The sequence below is a fragment of the Hermetia illucens genome, chromosome 5 (assembly GCF_905115235.1).
Source record: "Hermetia illucens chromosome 5, iHerIll2.2.curated.20191125, whole genome shotgun sequence".
NCBI classification, from domain to species: domain Eukaryota; kingdom Metazoa; phylum Arthropoda; class Insecta; order Diptera; family Stratiomyidae; genus Hermetia; species Hermetia illucens.
In genome coordinates this window covers 16,667,296-16,687,237 of record NC_051853.1, presented here as the reverse complement: position 1 = coordinate 16,687,237, position 19,942 = coordinate 16,667,296, and the positions used below count along the sequence as shown (strand labels likewise).

At 43.5% G+C, this 19,942-nt stretch overlaps 1 protein-coding gene across 2 annotated transcripts in view; it reads right to left on the bottom strand.

Annotated features, from left to right (window-relative positions):
* Positions 1–19,942, bottom strand: part of LOC119657947 — a 61,278-nt gene that overhangs the window by 6,910 nt on the left and 34,426 nt on the right. Inside the window, exons 1-2 of one of the 2 annotated variants that reach the window (XM_038065138.1) lie at positions 14,824–15,061; positions 1,112–1,230 (exon numbers count right to left, since the gene is read on the bottom strand). In XM_038065138.1, the coding sequence (XP_037921066.1) occupies positions 1,112–1,166 (55 nt within the window). In that variant the 5' untranslated portion in view covers positions 1,167–1,230; positions 14,824–15,061. Of the gene's footprint in view, positions 1–1,111; positions 1,231–14,823; positions 15,062–19,942 lie in introns of those variants that run through there. The other variant, XM_038065139.1, reaches the window with a different exon arrangement.

Sequence of the window (19,942 nt, the reverse complement as noted above, 5' to 3'; positions counted from 1 at the left end):
TTTGATGGGAAGCTTTATACTGGCAAGTTTAGTGGAAATCCTTCTATTATTAACAAAGTTGTAGTACGTCAAAGTTCCCACTTTCGTGGAATGATAGAGCCAGCGGGAATCAATTTATTCGCCGTAGACTGACAGACATAATTTGGCGGCTCGAACTTATACGACCAGTTTCCCATTAGTTTGGCTTCAGTTCCAATCCATTGGAAGTCTTACCCACCAAACCGCACTGGCAGATTTCATTTGACAATTTAAGAAATTTTCATCAGTCTGGTTCATCAGTCCATCAATCGTTGCATTTCCACCAGCAGTCTAACACCAAAACAATTGTCTAAGGTGAATTTGATGATACTACGATAATGATCACTGGTTTTTGCATGCATATTGAATTGAATCTCTTTTTCATTATCTAGTCTGCCAAGAAGCTCCTGAAATTGCCCGAAAATTCCAAAACCTTTCGAGAAATATTATCAAATACGGAAAAATATACAACAATCAATTCTCAGCGTACTTCGATTTTCAACACTTACATGCATATATCTTGATTTCGTGAACCCTTCAATTAATAGATTGATATAAATCTCCCAAGTAACCAGCTGTAAACAAAACAATTCAACTGACTTACAACTGCTATAAATCATCACATGAAAGTGAAAGCTAAATGTGTCGCAAATATCTTTTAATTTACCATGAAAACTATGAATCAATAAATCATTTAAAAAGTGCAACAGTGCAATTGTCGACAGCATACTTATGTAATTGAGATTTCAGAGAATCGCTGTAAGGCACAAAGGTAATTAAGCCAATATGGCATCATAAGAGTGTTACATTTCAGTTTGGTTTCAGTAGGGGTAATTCTTTCAATAGAAACGAATCAAGATTTTTTCTCATTCACCTGACAAATGACAGTATGGAATGCAGAAAACTAAAAGCATAATATCAACATAACATTTTCTCGTATAATAAATGACAGGAAACTTATTCAGCATGAAAATGCGTTAATTAAGGCTTTTTCATTTTGAATATGGACACCAAATAAAATTTTCCTTTTATTTAAATAGGTGTCCCCAACTAGATCTCAAAAAATAATAACCGAAAATAGTGTAAAACTTACTTGAATCCTCTATCACAAATCGACTACTGCTTGTCACTTTCGGGGAGTTGGCCATCGTCCTTGCAAACCACCCTAACTTTCCAGACACGATCGCCTTTGTCAAAGGTTTTCTTTTCAATCTGCAAAATGAATAGAGAATATCAAAGCTTTTTGTTCTTCTTGTTCACTAACTGCATCGACTAGATCCAATAAAAAAATAGTAATAATAATCACATAATAATTCAGTTCCACATTTCTAGGCAAATTACAAATTTCTTCATTCCTAGTGGAAATTCTAGCTAAAATATAACGAACAACCTAAAAAATGCAGTTCAACTAGATTAGACCCGATGATGAACAAATGATACTGAAATTTCACTTGTTCCGAACATGGAAATTACCATAATAGCTGCAAATTAAATTATATAACTTTGAAGTGCAGTTATTAGCTTGGGGATATTATGAATGGTGAAGCTTACTGACGTCCGCACATTATAAACCTGTTTACAATTGGCAGATGTTTTTTCCAGCGAACCCTGTACTTAAATTACAAATAAAATCCATTTTATGGGAAGAAATACTATAACAATTCCAAAATTGAAAAGAATCTATGTTTATTATGACGCACTGCTCTGAGTTTAACCATTAAGGCTTCTATCACCGTGATCAAGAAGAGCTTGATGTAGTTTAATTCTGAATTTAGAAAATGTCGGTAGATACACTCTAAAATCCTATGTCAAAGTAATCGGAGTTCAATGAACTTTATAATCAGTGGGTCTTAAGGACATTGGCATCCATGTAGTGTCCCTGCGTGAAATTAAGTTGCACTACTACCATAGACGCTCATTTCTCAATTTTGACCTCTACCATATCGACCAACACTATCTTAAATAAATGGCCGCACAACTTGCTGAAGGCCTGACTGTCTCAATAAGCTCGAACGATGCCCCCATAATCAGATCCTTACAGAACTCAACTTACGAATCACGGGCCCAAATTTAGGGGGCGCCCACTACCTCTAGCAGTAGGACAGCCAACTAGCGGCTCATTCACAAATCACTCACATCCAGACTCAAATCAAACTTCTTCAAAACCACGACTAGTTAGCGATTCAGAAAGTATGTGTCATACTAGGGCTAATAGGCAATCTCAATTACCAAAACCAAAGCTCCCCACTGCCCAGAATGGCATCCCCTAAACCTACCTTACGGCAAAATTTATTTAGAAATGGGTCCTGTTTCCAATATTACTTCCTGAAAAAAAGTCAAATTCTTGATAGTCAATCAGTGATAGGATTCTACGCTTATACACCAAGCATTCCTCTATTTCAATATATACAGAGAAAGCTACCCCGCGACTTAGAAAAGGTAACAATTATAATAATCTTCAGCCCCACTTCACCAATTGACAAGCAACTCTGTTCTCTCTAGTTGTCCACCAAAGCGTTACAAAGCTTGAAGGAAATGCATGCGTCTATTGAGGTCCTTAGGTGTAATAGAGCGGACAGACTTAGGAATCAGACATATTTTGAAACAAAGGAAGGGGAGCAGCAGACCTACAGTAATTGCAAGTACAGCGATAAGTACCTCTGCGGGGAGACTGTCAAACCCACTCCTTTTAAATGCGTTGATATCCGAAATGATTTCTCTTCTGTTTGGAGAAACAGTCCGTACCCGCATGTTACGGTAATTTCCACAAAAGGAGGAACCTCACCGAACAATACAGCAACAACAGCGCAATAGCAAATTCTCTCTTGTCATGGCGTACACTAGACAGCGGTCAGTAGAGCCTTCAACTTCCTCCGTTGATCGATCCGCTTCCACGATTCCGCTCTCAGCTAGATCTTATGACGCCCCTCCGGGACTTGGCCGACGACCTGTGTAGCACCCAAGGAACGAGCATCTTTGATGGCAACCGAATGCTGATCGATATTCTGAGACATGTTACTCAGTATATCTGCCGTCCGATCAACAAGATATCTCTTCCACTGTCGAAGAAGAAGCAGTCAATGCTGAACTTAAGAAGTGGCAGCTCCCCAACCCGGCGAGAAGTGACGTACGCAATACCAAGCGAACGTAAGTGACCATGAGATGGTAATCCCTTTCTCTTTCCCTTCCTCTCTTGTTATACACACCTAGACTCCCTCGACGATTACCTACCTTGTCGTGGTGAGGGAGCTCAGTAAGGAAGACCCTCCAGGAAACGGGAGGTGACACCTGAAGCCAAGCGGTAATCAAAACCCCAAGCCAAGGTGTGACTACTGTGCCGAGGGCTGAATGGTCACAGGGGTTAAGATGTGGCCGTAAACGGTGAACTCTGGGTACCAGGCGACCCCCAGTTTTAACTAGCCTTGTCTCGGCAAAAAGGGGCTCTGCCGAGATCGACTTACTTTCCCCGGAAAAATTGAGGCCATGGCAGCCAACTATGAAAAAACAAAAAAACAAAAACATAAACCTATTAAGCAAACACAATTAAACTTCGATCGTGACGATCCAACCCCGAGCGAAGGGGCAACCCTGAGCTTATCGATGGAGAACCTGAGTCTGGACTCAGATTCCCCACTTATTCAAGTGGGAACCCATTCAATTGGGACCCAGTCCTTAACGGACGAGCCGAAGCAGGCCCCTTCTGTCAGTACTCCTGACCCCAGGCTCCCATCGGCGCCACCTGCTGAGGCTAAAGTCTTGCCTATGGGTAAGCACCCGCCCACGGATAGCAAACTGCCTTCGGGCAAACCGCCTTCGGGCAAACCGCCTTCGAGCAAACAGCCTCCGGGCAAACCGCCTCCGGGCAAACCGCCTTCGAGCAAGCCGCCTCCGAGCAAACGGCCTTCGGGCAAACCGCCTCCGGGCAACGCACAACCAAAGAGCTGTGCCAAGGTTGAGGGGAAAGGAGCGTTCGGGGCACCTGCGGCTAAGGGGAAACCGAAGCGGCAGCGGTCCTCGGACGATCCTAACTGTTCGACACAAAAGGCAGCAAAGAGGGCTCATTTGCAGTCAAGGCTATCGAAGCCGATGGATCCTGTATGACGACTCTAAACCATCCGGCTACGATACTGAGCAGTGCGAACAGCTTAGGAGGAAATTCCTTCTAGCTGTAAGGACTGCGTCCGCGCAAGGCATTAAGCTTTGCTTTGAGTCGATAGGTGTGCACCGTAAAATGTTACGGCTGAACTTTGCCAACGAAGACACGAACGAGTGGCTCAGGCAGTACTGCTCCTCCCTTAACGATGTGTGGGAGGGTGCGCGACTAACCTTGAAAAGGGTCTCTGAGCTTCCATCGATCAAAAAGTGCTTTCTCTGGCTCCCAGAAGAAGAGCGAAATGGTGTCGGGGTTCTGGAACAACTTGGTGTACAGAACAACCTTAACACTTCCACCTGGTTGCTGCTAGGCAGCAAAACAGGAGAGAGAACCGATAGGCCGGGAACTTTTCTCACTATCGGCGTTCCCGAACCTGATGTTAAGAAGATTCGGGAAAAATCGGGTTGCCGGCTCTTCTATGGGCTGGGGACCGTCACGTTACAAGTGTCGGCTCCTAAAACCATTGAAGGGGACATGCAGCCCCCGGCATCTACATCTGAAACGTAGATGAGGTGCCACATTTCCCGAGTAAATTTGCAGCATTGTAAAGCGGCGACTGCACTTATCAGTCGTTGGATCAATAGCTGCAAGACATTTATATACCTCATACAAGAACTGTGGGTTGTTGGTGGGGCAGTCAGGGGCCTAAACTTCCAACATGCTGACCTATTGTATGCCAATGGAAGCGATCGACCCGGCCCCTGCATGGTAGTCTCCAAAAACGTCCAGGCTAACCTGGTTAACGACCTATGTGATGACGACACCACATCGGCTAAGCTAACCATAAAAAGTCAACAGGGAGATAAAGAGATACTATGGTGCTCTGTATATTTCCCCTACGACGCAGAAGACGTTCCCAGTGGAACATTCATCAGAGCTATCCAATTTGCCAAAAATAGAGGCATGGGGTAATAGCAGGATGTGATGTCAATGCTTACCACATATGCTGGAGAAGTTCGAACATCAATGCAAGAGGATCGAGACTACTGGAATATCTAGTAGGAACCGATTTGCAGATCCTAAATGTGTGTAATGAACCCACTTTCTTCAACTTGGTCAGGCGAGAGGTCATCGACATCACGGTAGCATCTCCTGACATCGCGGCTCTGATCGGAGAGTGGAGAGTATCAAACGACATCACACTCTCGGATCACAGACGCATTGATTTCGTTATGGGCATGGATCCACCTCCGCCCACTCCATTTCGGAATCCGAGGAAGACAGATTGGTTAATGTATCAAACAGAATTGAGCGGCCGAGTCACGATCCCTGGGAAGCGCATCAAATCCATTGCTGGAATTGAGAAGACAACCCAGATGATCACAACTAGCATGAGAGAAGCTTTCGAAGAAAGCTGTCCACTGAAGATGCCAAAGAAGCGTAAAACACCATGGTGAAACTCGGATTTGGCAAAACAGAAGAGAACGACAAGGATGCTCCTTAATCGTGCTCTGAAGGGTGAATCAAGCACTAGCTGGAATCGCTATAAAGAGGCACAGAAGGCTCTAAAGAAGAGCATAAGATCGGCTAAACGATCATCTTGGAGACGCTTTTGCGAAGAGACTAACTCTCTTGAGGCAACTTCAAAGCTGAAGCGGATTCTGGTCAAAGAACGTAGCCAGAAACTGGGTTCTTTACGTTTACAGAATGGGAAGTACACAAAAAGCGATGAAGAAACGGCAAATCATTTGCTTGAAGTACACTTCCCAGGCAGCATCCAAAATCTAATCTCGGGGCCAACAGGTGCATACAGCCCTCAACCGAGAGACTGGAATCTGGCATGCAAAGTAGTATCACTGGAGCGAGTGAAATAGGCATTTAACTCGTTCCATAGATACAACTCCTAAACCTATCTGCTGATTGCAAAGCGGTTGATCTGATTACACATATGGCATCGGTCAGTTGAAACCCAATTGACCTTAGGGCAGGCTCTGTGCTCGAATAATGTACCACCAATGACGAGGCGGTGGAAGCTGCAGAAATCCACTAACCTCCAAACATTACATTTCGGTCGCTAAGACTGCTCGCCCATCACATCCTTCCTTGGCATTCAGCTCACCCATCACGATCACAATGTCACTTTTAGGTAACCTCCCCTGAACTATGTTTAATTGCTCGTGGAAAGCATCCTCTACCACTATATAGGGAGACTCCGTTCGTGCGTAGCATTGTACAATTGCGGTGACCCTTAACCTCGACCGGAATCTTGCAGTTAAAAGTCTGTCAAAAAAGCGGCCCCCGGGTCAAGACAGAGCCTCTGCTACTACTTTGCATTCCAGAGTACAAAAGCACATTGCTATTAGTCTGGTAAGAGGGAGAAAAGAACTCTACAGTGTCCCATAGTATTACTTCGCATAGGTCCAAAATGTCCAGTTTAAATTGCTGGAATTCCCGCTCAAAGCGAAAGCGAACATTTTGAAGAACCTCGCTACCTTTGTCGAGGAGCGTGCGCACATTCCAGAAACCAGTCATAGTCCATTTTCGATAATAAAAGGTCGTTGTCATCCCTATCCGAAGCCTTGTTGACGTTTGGAAAGAAAAAAAAAAGTTTCAAAATTTGCAGGTGTGCTAGCCCAAAAATGTCTCTTTTAGTCGCGTCTTACGATAAGCAGGGAAGACTTTGAGTGTATTCTTAAGCCCCAACTCACATTGCTAAGATCCCAAAGAAAGGGACAAACTGATAAATGCGTTTAATGCTCTCCCTATTAATACAAATAGAGAAAGTGCAATGGCCGATCAGACTGAAAACCTTGGTTTTTTTATGTTTATCTTTAGTTCAATTCTACTTGCCTCTAAATCCAGAGCCATTCGGCCAAGTTCCATAACCAAGTTAAAGAGAAAAAGCGTATTTTCAACATAGGCGTTTGGTGATAGATGTCATTATGTGACAGATAACAAGAGGCAGTAACATCGATGACAGGATGCATCTTTGGCAACCCAATTCCAACCACAACCCCATCAGATTCTCTAATAAGCAGTGATAGAGTTATTACCTTATCATTTGCACCTTAATAAATAACTTAGCATGCGGGCAAGGTAGCTCCCATCTCTGCTGTTTAACAAGTCATCTATCTAGGCGTTACCATCACTTCCAAATAAACAACCCTTAGGTTGACCACGCACTAGCTGAATAAAACATACGTTCCTCAGGTTAAGTGTATTTTAAAATTCTGGTATCCACTATTCCGATTTGATACGGTGTCTTTGTCTTTGTTGCTTGAATTCTGATACAGTTCTTGTTCTACTTTATTGGTTAGTTTACGTTTAGTATTACACTTTTCATAAAGCGTCATAAAGCGTAAGAGTGAATACTAAAGAAGACCTTGAGTATCTGCCAAGAATATGCTAGCTGAAGATGACCAGACTGACCATCCAGATTGACTATGGTTCATCATGATAGCAGCGCTATCCCAGAATCCAACAAGTCGGAAACCAGAAGTTCGGCACGGTGAAATCGCCTGGTAATCCCATCTCTTGCGGAGATTGAAGCCACCTTTCTTAATGCCACAGCCATTGCTTATTGCATCATCTAATCCATTTGGTTCTTTGCTCCCACAAAGTTTGTTCCGTGATTACTATATATTTCCGAACACAGTCCTCTTCGTGCCGTGAACCGTTTGAAAGCATCCAAAAAGGCTTCCGTTGATAGATCGCTGACTAATTCGAGATGCACAGACTTTGTCACCATGAACACAAACATGCAGGCATATCCTTCCAGTGTAACGGTAGAACGCGCTTTTGACATCCTAGTCTTTCCCCAACCTTCAGGAGGCCCTGTTGGCAATAAACGGATTTAGTTTCTGAAATTCTTTCTGGAACGGGTTTCCTCTTATGACCTCCTCTATCTCTTTGCCAAACTCTGCCTTTTGTACAGCTCGCAAAATGACGAAAAACGTTCCATTAGATCGAAACCCTCAATCATACTTGAAAAACAACAGATGTCTTCAGCAATGCTATTCTTACTGAGGCATTGAAGACCATTCCACCATAGTGGGTGCTCAGCGAGGTCCTTAGGGCTTATTCCTCCAGAAGCACAATCGGCTGGATTGTCATTCGATTTTACGTACCTCCAGAACCAAGATTCCTTACTATCTATCTATTCCTTATAATCTATCGTATCTTGGCCACTCGATTTCCAACATAGTTGTCTAGTTTCGCTGGATCCTTTCAAGTCAGGCCAGTACTACAGCTGCAGCACTCCTGCGATTGCATAGTATTTTGACTATGCCAATTCCAACCGCAGAAGAGTTATATTCGCCTTCGACGGCTTGACGATGGTTCTGGCGCATAACAATGTGACATTTATTTTTCCTTGCGTGTCAACTGATTTGACATAGATAACCGCAACATACGCCGACTCAGACGCATCACAATAACCATGCATCTCGATTGTGTTCGCCTTTGAGTCCTGAACCCATCAAGGGGTCCGAATCGATTCCAATATCGGTAACTCGGCGTTTCCATTGATTCAACAGGTCCTTCGATGGAATGTCATCCCAACCGATTCCCGACTCCCATATTCTTTGCATCAGGAGCGCCAACAATTGTTGGAGCTAACAATTACAGTGGATCCCATATGGCCGCAATATTTGATAACAGTTGGCGTTTCGTCAATTTTTTGTCTGGGTCAAACTCTACAGTCTTGAAGCGGAAATTGTCAGAGAGCGAGTTCCAAAGTAGTCTGAGAGTCGTTACCGCTTGATCCCGTACAATTTCTCGAAGTCCAGTATCCTTGTAGACTGCTGGAATATACTTCAGTAACTCAGGATCATTTGCAGCCCATTTGCGTAGGGTAAATCTGCCAGCCTTTAACAGCTTCATTATCTGATCTACCAAATCCCTTGTTTCATCCAATACACTTTAGGTGTTTGCTTTGTAATCCTCGGATAAATTTTAAGGAGGCTTCTCAATAAAATTCAATTATGACCTTATTTAAACAGGAATCGGTATGGGATGTGAAGGCATCTTCAGATTTTTTTTGAGGGTTGAGAAATCCTAAGTCCGCATTCACTGCATGTCGGACCAGATCAAATGGAGAGTAACTTACTACCACGTTTTTTGGTCCACCGACCCCTTGTTTTGAGCTTAACAGGATGCAGACAATTGGAAGGATTTTCTAATTTCCAACTAATGGAAAGGGAGAACACCGTGAAATCTTCAAGCACTACAGCTGTCAAAACCATCAACCATTTTTGACAAAGTAACACACTCTTCCGAAAAGAATAATGGCAGGAACCTTACAAGATTTATCTTTCCTTATAAAGCATTAACTATAAAGTAATTATTCTTTAATTGCATTTCTAGAATTTCAAAGAACCCTTTTTCTAATTTTATGCAACTAGCTGAAACGCCACACGTCCAAATTGCTATCGGCTCAATTTGAGTGAATAAATCCCACTTAGAAACGGCACTAGTCATGTTGTGTAAGCAGACGACGAATCTCACTCAAGATATTTATAAACAACTTCGTCGAGCAAATTATGATCCAATTGAATTATTGTCGGAAGTTGTGTCACTCATATACACTTGAACCGGAAAATAGAGTTAAGAAATTGAGATAAATGATGTAAATTGGGTGATGTATACTAATTGGCAATTACATGCATGTTCTATTTGCATTTATCTTTCACTTTCGGCATCATGGAAACTTCGTACGTTAGTGCAATAATGATTATTTTTCATTTGAAGTTCTTGTTTTAGTAGAAAATTTTTGTGAAAGTTGTGTAGCTTTTCTAGAGATGGAATAACGTTTTTCCACAAGGCGATAGTTAAAGAGAAAGGAACTGCTTCAAACATCCAATAGTATCGGCCACTAGAGGCTAAGTGCTCACAAATTCCGGATCGATCCAACTCCTAGTGGTACCTTGGTCCCACTTCCCTAAAATGACAGCGCCAGAAACTAATGCTGTTCTATGGCCTGAGTTCAGTAATTCAAAAACATAATACGACTAACGGCAAAGGAACCATTCGAAGGAGTAGCAATTTAAGAATTGTTAGTGCTATTAGACGAACTTCAAATATAAACAATTTTTCTACACTACTCTCTACGGCACTCCTTTATTTAACGATGGGGTCAACAGGCTCTATCATCGCTGACAAGCGTCTTTTGGCGCTCGTCTTCTTAAAGCGTAAGAAGCCCTCCTAAGTCTTAACAGGACTATCTTGACTGCTACATCATGATCTCTGTTGGTGATGTTATCCAAGCCAGGTGTTTTATGTTAGGCTATTTTCATTGCAGACTCCCTCCTCACCAACGATTGGAACTTCGTCGGGGTCTACCTGGACAGTGTGGAGGTTAACAGTACTCACATTTTGTGGGAATAAGTTTGCCACTCATTCGGGTAGTAGTTCGGAGCTAACAATCGGTGTAGAGCATTTGCCATTTATTTTCAACTTAAGTATCTTTTATGCATCACTCCAGTTGTATTGCATAACCTATGTAGTGCTTCGAAGAGCAGTATAGAACTCAGAACTCTAGCTATAAGCATGCTACGAGTATATTGCGCGCCTCCAATAATCCAAAGCCATGTTGAAATTGGATACCTTAATGTAAACATGTTGTATTATAAATGCCCCCTGAAGCTCATCAAAGTATCTATCACCACTCCAAAAATATTTGATCCCTGCTTTTGAAGCTGATGTAGTTCCCCATTCTAGTGCGAGCAATCGCTTCCTTACGACAGGAGGGAGGGAATAATTTTCAGGAAGAGATCAGTACATGAAATTTGCGGAGCTGCCTGACTCTTGAACCTCTCCATTACGACCCTGTAGGCGTTTCCCCATGAATTTTTATCAACCTCTGCGCAGAATAGTTTAAAGCAGTCACGCTTGCTTCGCAATATAGCTAGCTTGAGGTTTCTTAAAGCTTCCTTGGAAACAAGCTGCTTCACCTCATGGTCAATCCTACCCACTGCTGGCCCGATCAAACGCCGACCTTCTAACAGGGAAAATATAACGTATCAGCATCGATGAGTCATATGCCGTCGCAATGTACTCGGTGATATAGAAAGCTTTCTCTGACGGTTTGCCAGGTATATTGTCTTGGTCCAACCACACCTCTATAAATGCTTGCCCGTCAATTGCTTTCACATTAGGTTCCCTTCTTGTAACCACTTGCACCTTCATTCGAATGTGATCTGCGAGAGCAGGTCACTGGTTGAGTGATGAGGTGATTTGATGTTATGCCTATTCGCATCTATTTAATAGCTTTGAGAGGCACGGGCGGAGTATGGAAGTTCTATGGAATCTATCCGCGGTACCAACCTCATTTTTCTACCGCAGTTAATGCCCCTCTGAACTCCCCGAATACTTGCCGTCAACAACCGAATGACTGCTATCCAAACTCTCCACCGTTCGGCATGCATTTGGGATCCCTGTCACATTCACAGGCAATATGGACCGTTCCAACATCCAGCAGCTTGTGCGCTGTCTCTATAGGTTGCCGGATGGTCGCTATCTGTGTGTGATATATAGCGATTTTAACATTAATATTCACGCCCAAAGAGACTGCAGATGGAAAAAGGAAAAATGTGAGAACCTGTGAACTCGGAAAGTACAGCGAGTAACCACACCAAGCCTGGAAGCTTTACCAACAAGTCAGCAGGATCAAGCCTTATACACCTTGATGCTCATCCTGCCGAGACAAGGAGGGAAATCTGATTTCCGACAGAATGGGCATATTGGAACAAAGGGTTGAGTACTTTGATGAACTGCTCAACAACCAGAACATCGGCGAGTCGATGGTCCCTCTAACTGAAGCCGATGGACAACTACTGGCACCAACAAGTATAGAAGTAACAGTCCGTGGAATTCAGTGGCTTAAAAATTATAAGTCACCAGGAGCCTATGAAATTATAGCCGAATGGGTTATATTTAACCGGCTACTTACACCAAGCGGTTCATCAACTTATGCTTAAGGTGTGAGATAGCGAATCAATGCCTGACCACTGGCAACGAGGCATTGTCTACACCATACATAAAAAGAGAGATACCCTGCAGTCCAGCAATTATAGAGGTATCACGTTACTGAGTACCATTTATAAGATATTCTCCGCTATCTTGCTAGGTCGGATAGCTCCATTCGCATACAACATCATTGGTCCACACCAAAGAAGCACTCCAGGCAAATCAGCAACAGATCAGATTTTCTCTGTGCGGCAAGCGATGAAAAAACTGTTGGAATATGGACATCAGTTGCACCATCTTTTCATCGACTTTAAAGCCCCTTATGATAACATAGCCAGGGTAAAACTGTACACGACCATGCAACAATTCAGTATCCCGACGAAATTAATAAGACTGACTAGGCTGATCCTGACCAATGTGCGAGACCAGATAAACGCAGCAGGATCACTTGCGAGACCATTCAACATGAACAACAGTCCAAGACAAGGGGATACCCTATCATGCGTCCTCTTTAACCTGACCCTCGTGAAACTGATCCGTGATGCTGAGGTGAATGCGAGGGGCACCATCCTCTTTAAGTCGACCCAACTACTAGCCTACCCTGACTATATCAGCATCATGGGAAGAACGACCCGAGACGTACAATCTACCTTCATCCAGATCCTGCAGGCAACAATTGGTGCGAGATCTTGGGCTGCACATGAATGAAGGCAAGACAAAATATATGGTGGCAACGTGAGCACCAAATACCAACCGCACTGGTCAAACGGGAAGAATAAAGATAGGAGACTAAAATCCGTATGCATGAGCCCAAAGAGGCAATACCTGTGGTAAAAAAAGAAGACGAGGTAGAGCCTGCCTAAGATGGAGCGATGGCGTAGGCCAGGACGCCTGACAGCTTTCTGGGATATCGAATTGGTGGACCTCGGCACAAAACTGGGGTGTTAAGGCAGGGCTAGACCGGATACTGGTTATTGCACCCTTGATGATGATGATGATTCCTAAACCCGGTCCATCTTCCATGACTGTGAAGATTATGAAGTGTGTAATCTCAAAAGGCTCGTGGCATTTTATCGGATTATGATAGATTATGTCATCTCAGAGAGAAATCTGGAAATTAAATGATCAGATGATCCAGGCATCAGAGCTACCTGAAGTAAATAGGGGGTAGATTTAGTATAGTTCTGAGTAGCTCGACCGGCTGTGCTTTCATTGCTCCAGTAATACTTACGCAACCAAGCCTTTGGACCTGCGACTCTCTGCTTTCAGCCAGGTTTAGTCTGGGCCACCACTCGAAGCATGCATCCACCAAAATGGGCTTTATTAAGAATGTGTATATCCAAAGAATACGTTGCGATGCAAGTCTCCATATTGTTCCTAGATATGATCCTTTTTCATTAGCTTGGAGTCGAAATGTACTCCTAAATACTTGACTGTTTTTACCAGCTGGACTTTGACTCCCGATAAGGTGGGTAGCGTGTGAATGTCCCATATAAAGTTCCTAATGAACTTAGCTAGTCCAGTCTTCCCAGCCCGACCGTGATTACGTTACCGAGGCACCAACTGTGGACTATCTACAGAGTTAAGGACTGAGTCCCAATTAAATGGAGGACCAATTTGAATGAGTTGAATATCCAAGGCTAGTCTCAAGCTTTCCATTAATAAACTCTGGGTTGCTTCCTCACTCAGGATTGGATCATTACGGTCGAAAGTAACTTTCGATTTTTTTTAAGTTATATCGTTATCGGCGGCGGAAAGTTAGTTAATCTCAACAGAGCCCTTTTTTGGCAAGACAAGGCTAGCTGAAAATGGAGATCAGCTGGTATCCAAAGATCCCTGTTCATGACCACTTGTTAAACCCATCTGACCTTTTAGTCTTCACTACAATAGTCACACCTTGGCTTAGTTTTATTCGAGGCAGGTCATTCCTACGTCCGCATATAGGATACATTTCTCGCAATGGTGCATTTATGAAAGACTATTCAATATAACAAAACAGAGCGACACGAATACTGTCCGGATTTTGAGAAACTTAAATCCACCTTAAACCTAGAGGGTCCATACTAGATCGCTTGTATCACAGCAGTTCAAAAATACGAGTTTTCTGCTCTATTAATTCTGATAACATTTCCAATTATTGGTATGACTGGCGAAAGGATTAAAGACTGGAAAATCATGATATGATAAAACACAGATTTAAAAAAATGGACTACATAGATTGACGCAAGTTCCTAATTTTATAGCAAAAATTTGGCAAAAATTAAGTAAATGGAACACGAAAACTTCAACTTTTGGATTGGACACTATTACACTCACTGACCCTTGATAAGGATAATCACAGTCGCCGATCACGTGAACAAAACAACAGTATATCGGTCACCGTAGGAAAATGCACTTAACACGTAACATCCAAGAAATTTTGTAATCTTTAAGAAGCAAAGTTATTAGCTCCCATCTCAGTGAAAAAGTCTCAATACCCACTGACCGCACGCAACAAGATATTGGTCCAATTTAAAGTTACAAAATCTCTTCAAGACCTTCAAACTCGCTAATACGGAAAATGAGTGAAAAATAGGCAATTATGAAAACTCATTACAAGACTGAATTTTTGGGGTCATCGAAAAGTCTGAAGAGATAGCAGCAATTAGCCGAGCAAATTAGCGCGATCATTGCTTGGTCTGAGGTTATCAGCAGCGAAGAAAATTGTAACGTCTTTTGCACAGCGAAAGCACAGAGGAAACACTTACCAGTGTCCAGTTTACACTTGTTGCGGAAACAACAAATATTTCACTTTCTATGGAAAATTTAATAAAGTCTCTCCCAATGCCACCGAGTTGCTTTCAATTCCTGAACCGGCCACCATACGACACCTTACAAAATAACGACAATTGAATATTCAAACAAATAATAGTAGCAAAAGCGCGAATTGTGCAGATTGCGGGGAGAACCGATCGCGTTCAAGTGACCAGAACAAGTGGTTGCAGAAATTATTTGCAGCCCATTCATATAGTACAACGCGATTCTGTTAGGCTAGCTCTCACTCGAGCCCCTGAACCACGCTGTTCAGCCAATATCTGGTATGACACTCAATTTACATTTCTCAGCATTATTTAACAGCAAACACGCGTATAAATAAGACAAGATTACCTGGTCCGCTTGGCCGGTAAATCGGCAGATCAATAGTGACACGAGACTTATTAACAATTTTTATGGCCATTGGGGGACCACGGTCGAGCATCATTTTAGTGCTCACGCGACTAGGAAAGTGGTTGTGATTCATTTCATTGCCATAGATTCAAGATCACCGGCAAGTAACGAAGACAGCAGAAAGGACGAACCCGGGTTTGGGCATGGGTTACTGCTGACTGCGTCACTATCCGATTATTACTTTCCATCCACTTAAGGAAGTTGTTAACACGGAAAATCAACCCCAATCCCATTAATCCCAAAGCGTGGATATTAGATTGTCCAACCATAAGTTCTCAAGCCCCTTACAGTGAAGAGAATAAATGATTCAGATATTGTTTAACTTATTTTATTTTTAACATTTCCTTTTACGTACACGAGACACCACTTAGGTCATCTGCAAATCTGAATAATTGTTTATGGCATAATTCTTGGAAGGAACCGAAATTGTGCATTTTCGAACAGGTTTACAATGAAGTGTCAAGATGGATACGTATATGAATATGAACATTGAAGAAAGTACACAAAATCAATCTCAAGAACGGAGTTAATGTAGGAGTGCAATAGGGAGCAGTCTAAGGTAATCACACATTACGATGTTAACATATAATGCAGTACACCATTGCAATTTGCTTACATATAATGAACTAAGTAAATTAGACGCAGTAGTTCAACCAATCAACACTATTAAGCAAATTCTTCAATATGTATCTATGCACTTGGAAACAAACGTTTACCTTGTACGTAAATTCTAAATATATCTGTTTTCTTTTCATTCGGATGAGGATACTACATTCCACATACTTAAGCGCAAATGTATCTTACATATATGTACACTTTTCAGTGTGATATGTAGGCAAATAAGATAGCATCTGAATAAGTTGTCAGATCATTGAAGTCGGTAACCAAGTGATACGAGGATACGCTATGAACATCCAGCGCATGAACCCTAATTGTTGGTAGAGACCAATTTCTAAAGAAGAAAGGCACAGAGCTGAAAACAAATCCTTCCAGCAAGAGAGTCCAGCAGCCAGATATTCGGCGGAGTTATGCAAATCCCAAGATAGACTTCTCCAGGTGGTATCCACTCTCAAGAGCTACAAATGAACAAGGATGAAAGGGGAGCTTTCGGACCCTCAAAACAGAAATAATAATCGGATTGGTCCTCCAGTTGGGGTTGGGTTGTTAACCCCTCCCACTCGGTTAACGAACATTCCTTATCATACCTAAATTCCACTCATGGCCCCTGAGTCACTTTCGACAAAAAGCTCCCCTTCGACACCCATTGCCTCGAAGTCACCAATCGAACAGCAAAATTGTTGCTTGCGCACTAAGTGTTAGACTCCTGCAACGGTACGCCGTCATACTACCAACTAAACGCCTCAACATCGTCAGGGAGAACCGTTTGTGACAAGAGCTCGGGGTAGTCCCCAAGCTCTTCCGCCTTGCAGAGCCTTCAAATCAGGGAGTACCTTTCGCCAACGGGACGGAAGAGGAGGAAGGGAACTGTTAGTTCAAGAAACCCCTTGCCATTCGGTCCCTCCACCAGTCGAGTCTTATCTTCTTGACAGCGAGGGGAACCCGAATTTAACACGCAACACTGTTCCACTTGTCGGCTTCCAATTCAGACACGCTCCAAAGTTGCCAATTAGCCATACAGTCCATCTACTTCTAGTGTCATTTTACCGAGAGAGTTGCCACTAATCTAGTGTATGAGTACATTGATGTTCTTGAAAAACAACCAACTTCCTTGCTTCTTCTCCCTTGCGCTTGAATATGGCATTAAGTTCCTTAGCAAGAAGGGATCACTCCCGTGATCACCATCACGGCCGGTTTAGAAACAGTGTGGTACGCGTATGCCATCCGCAAAGCTCACTGTCTCTGTACTTGCGAGAGATGATTACGATATACTTCCTTGCTAAGGACGTCAGCCTATGCCCCTGCGCGGTAGAACAGAGCATTGTGCGTTGAACTCATCAGACATCATCTGCTATACGAAGGACCCCCAATATTTGCCATTAGCCGACTTAAGGCCGAAACTTCAGCTGCAACCTTATCCGGTGCTGCTTCGATTTGCACGAATTGCTCATCTTGGCGTCAAAAATCAGTACAAGCTACCTAACCATTAATTTAGGCTCGATTATTGACCCGCCGATCAATATGTGGCGCATAGTCAGGATTTCCATTTTAGTCAGGATGACTATTTCGGTTTTTTTTTCAGTGTAAGGTTGAAACCATGAGCATTCATCCATACTGCGCGCCTGATCGACAGTGCGTCCAGCAAAAAGCGTAACGACATCATCTACATAACCGACCAAGCGCGACTCTTCTGGTGTGTCGAGTCTAAGCAGACTATCATAGGAAGCGTTGCAGAGGTCCATCCCTAGGCTAGATCCCTACGCTACCCCTGACGTAACCTTATCCTCCTCTTACCCTCTAGCGTTTCATAGAGCAGGGAGCGTTTCCTCAAATAGTCACTCAATATCCGTAGGAGATAGTTCGACACATGGAAAGTACTGTCTAGTATGTCTAGAATATCTTTCCATCAGGCGTTCCTGACGCCAAGCGTTACGAGGAGCACCATCCGTCGTGCTCGGTGGCTATGTGCCTCTGCCCGATAAACGGCATCCACAACTTGCATAACAGCATCAACTGTTGACCTCCCTGCTCTAAAACCAAACTTCCGTGGGAATAAGTCTCCAACAACACCTATCGCTTCAGCGAGTCTACTTCTGATGAACTTTTCGGGCTCTTTCCCGGCAGGGTCAAGCATACAACGTTGTCGTTATGTAGACGGCAACTCAGGGTCGTCTTTCGCTTTGCTGATCAGCGTAAACATCGCCACCTTCCAACGATAGAGGAAAATGCATTGTTTAAAGCAAGTGTTGAATGCGTCCAATAGTAGGATTAGCCGATGTTGGATCACCAGTTTGAACAGCTCTGCCTGGATATCGTTATCCTTCTTTTTTATCATCGAAAGGACTGTCTGCTCCAACTCGTTTATAGAGAAAATTGGACAGCCTTCGGTACTCTCCGCTGCCATCATTCCGTGCGGGGTGCGCAGTGAATAATGCCCCTAGAATTCGGTCCACCTGCTCGGTTTTAGGTGAACAGAGCTTCCACAGAGCCCCGAATTTTCAGATTATACGTCTGTAACCGAGCCCCCACGGGTCCCCATTCACCTTGTCGACCAGGTCCTGCCAGCGACGAGCTTTTCTCCTGTTTATTGCTCCTTTTGGTTGCTCTGTACTGTGTCACTGTGGCACAGTGGCACATGCCTTCTGCCAGTCGTTGAGGCTTTGCGCCCAGCGGCGGGGTTTTGTGACACTCCTTCTAGTGCTCCGCAATTGCCGATACATAGAAGGCTTGCCACGTCTCGATGCCTTCCTAATCATGGAACCTCCGCAGGCCGTCGTTATCAGTTTCGTAACTGAATTTACGGCAGTGTTAGTTCCAGCGCCACGAACCCCAGAAGTACCATCTAGTGCGGACCTACCTACTTCAACACTTTCGACAAACCTCCCGGTGTTCAATGCCGTGAAGTTACAAGTGCAGAAAGTCCGTCGAAATGGCGGATTTTCATTGCACCGCTAAGATGGACGGCTACAAGGAAAAAACAGTGAACGATAAAGTGAAGGAGGTAATTAACGTACTTAAGCGTACAACAACAGGCAAACTCAGAGGAAAGAAATAGATTCCCCTGCATCCCCTTGCATTCACGAGCAACACCATAACATTAAAACATCAATGAAGAAAACAAACCTGGTGTCGATAACTACAAGCAGGAAACAAGACAAAACCTGGGTTCCCCATAAGACTGCTGCAAAACAATTAGAAGTGGGATTTATAAAATCCGTTGTTCGGAATACTACCAAGTCTACGTTGGACAAACTAAAAGACTGGTGGCCACCAAGATCAGAGAACATATAAGGGAAGCACGAGTTGCATTGAAGAAAGGACAAGCAGCAAGCGAAATAAAATCGTTAGTAGCAAAGCATATAATAAGCAGGAACCATAAAATCAGCACAGATAACTACGAGCACTAAGGAAGGAGCAGCTGGCTCCCGAAATGCTGATATCTGGAAATAAAGACAATAGGGTTGTCCCTAATCAATTGGCGCGGAGGTTACGTCAAGAATACTTCCCTCGCTACCTGGCCGCCGGAACATTGGGGTGGATTCGGTTTTTAAAACTACGAGTCCTGTTCTCGCCGCCATTTCGAGAACTCGTTTCCCTCTGGAGTGTGGGTGAGACATGCACCATTCATGTGCCCTGGCTTTGAAGTCACCCCCCAACCAGGACCCACCCATCTGTGCCGAAGACACCGTCCTCAAGAGCATCAAGCCTACGTCGAAAGTCCGGCATCGTCTCATTCGGTGTCAGATAGACACTGATAAATGTTAACTCTAAACAGAAAATCTTGACAATGCTTTTACATCGGTCTTGGGCAACAACCCTAAAGTGGATGTCGTCTCGAACCCAAATGGCCAAAAGCCAAGTCCTCGTTCTGATACTGTTAATTGATGAGCACTAGATCAGTTTTGATCTCCGCAACGAACTAGCAACTAGTGAGCGGTTGCACTAGTGTCCAAGCGATTTCTTCTCCTTTCCGAAACTCTCCTTTTCGTTGCAAGTATTCGCTTTATGGCCTACCTGGCCCCATCTGCGGCTTGTTGCCCT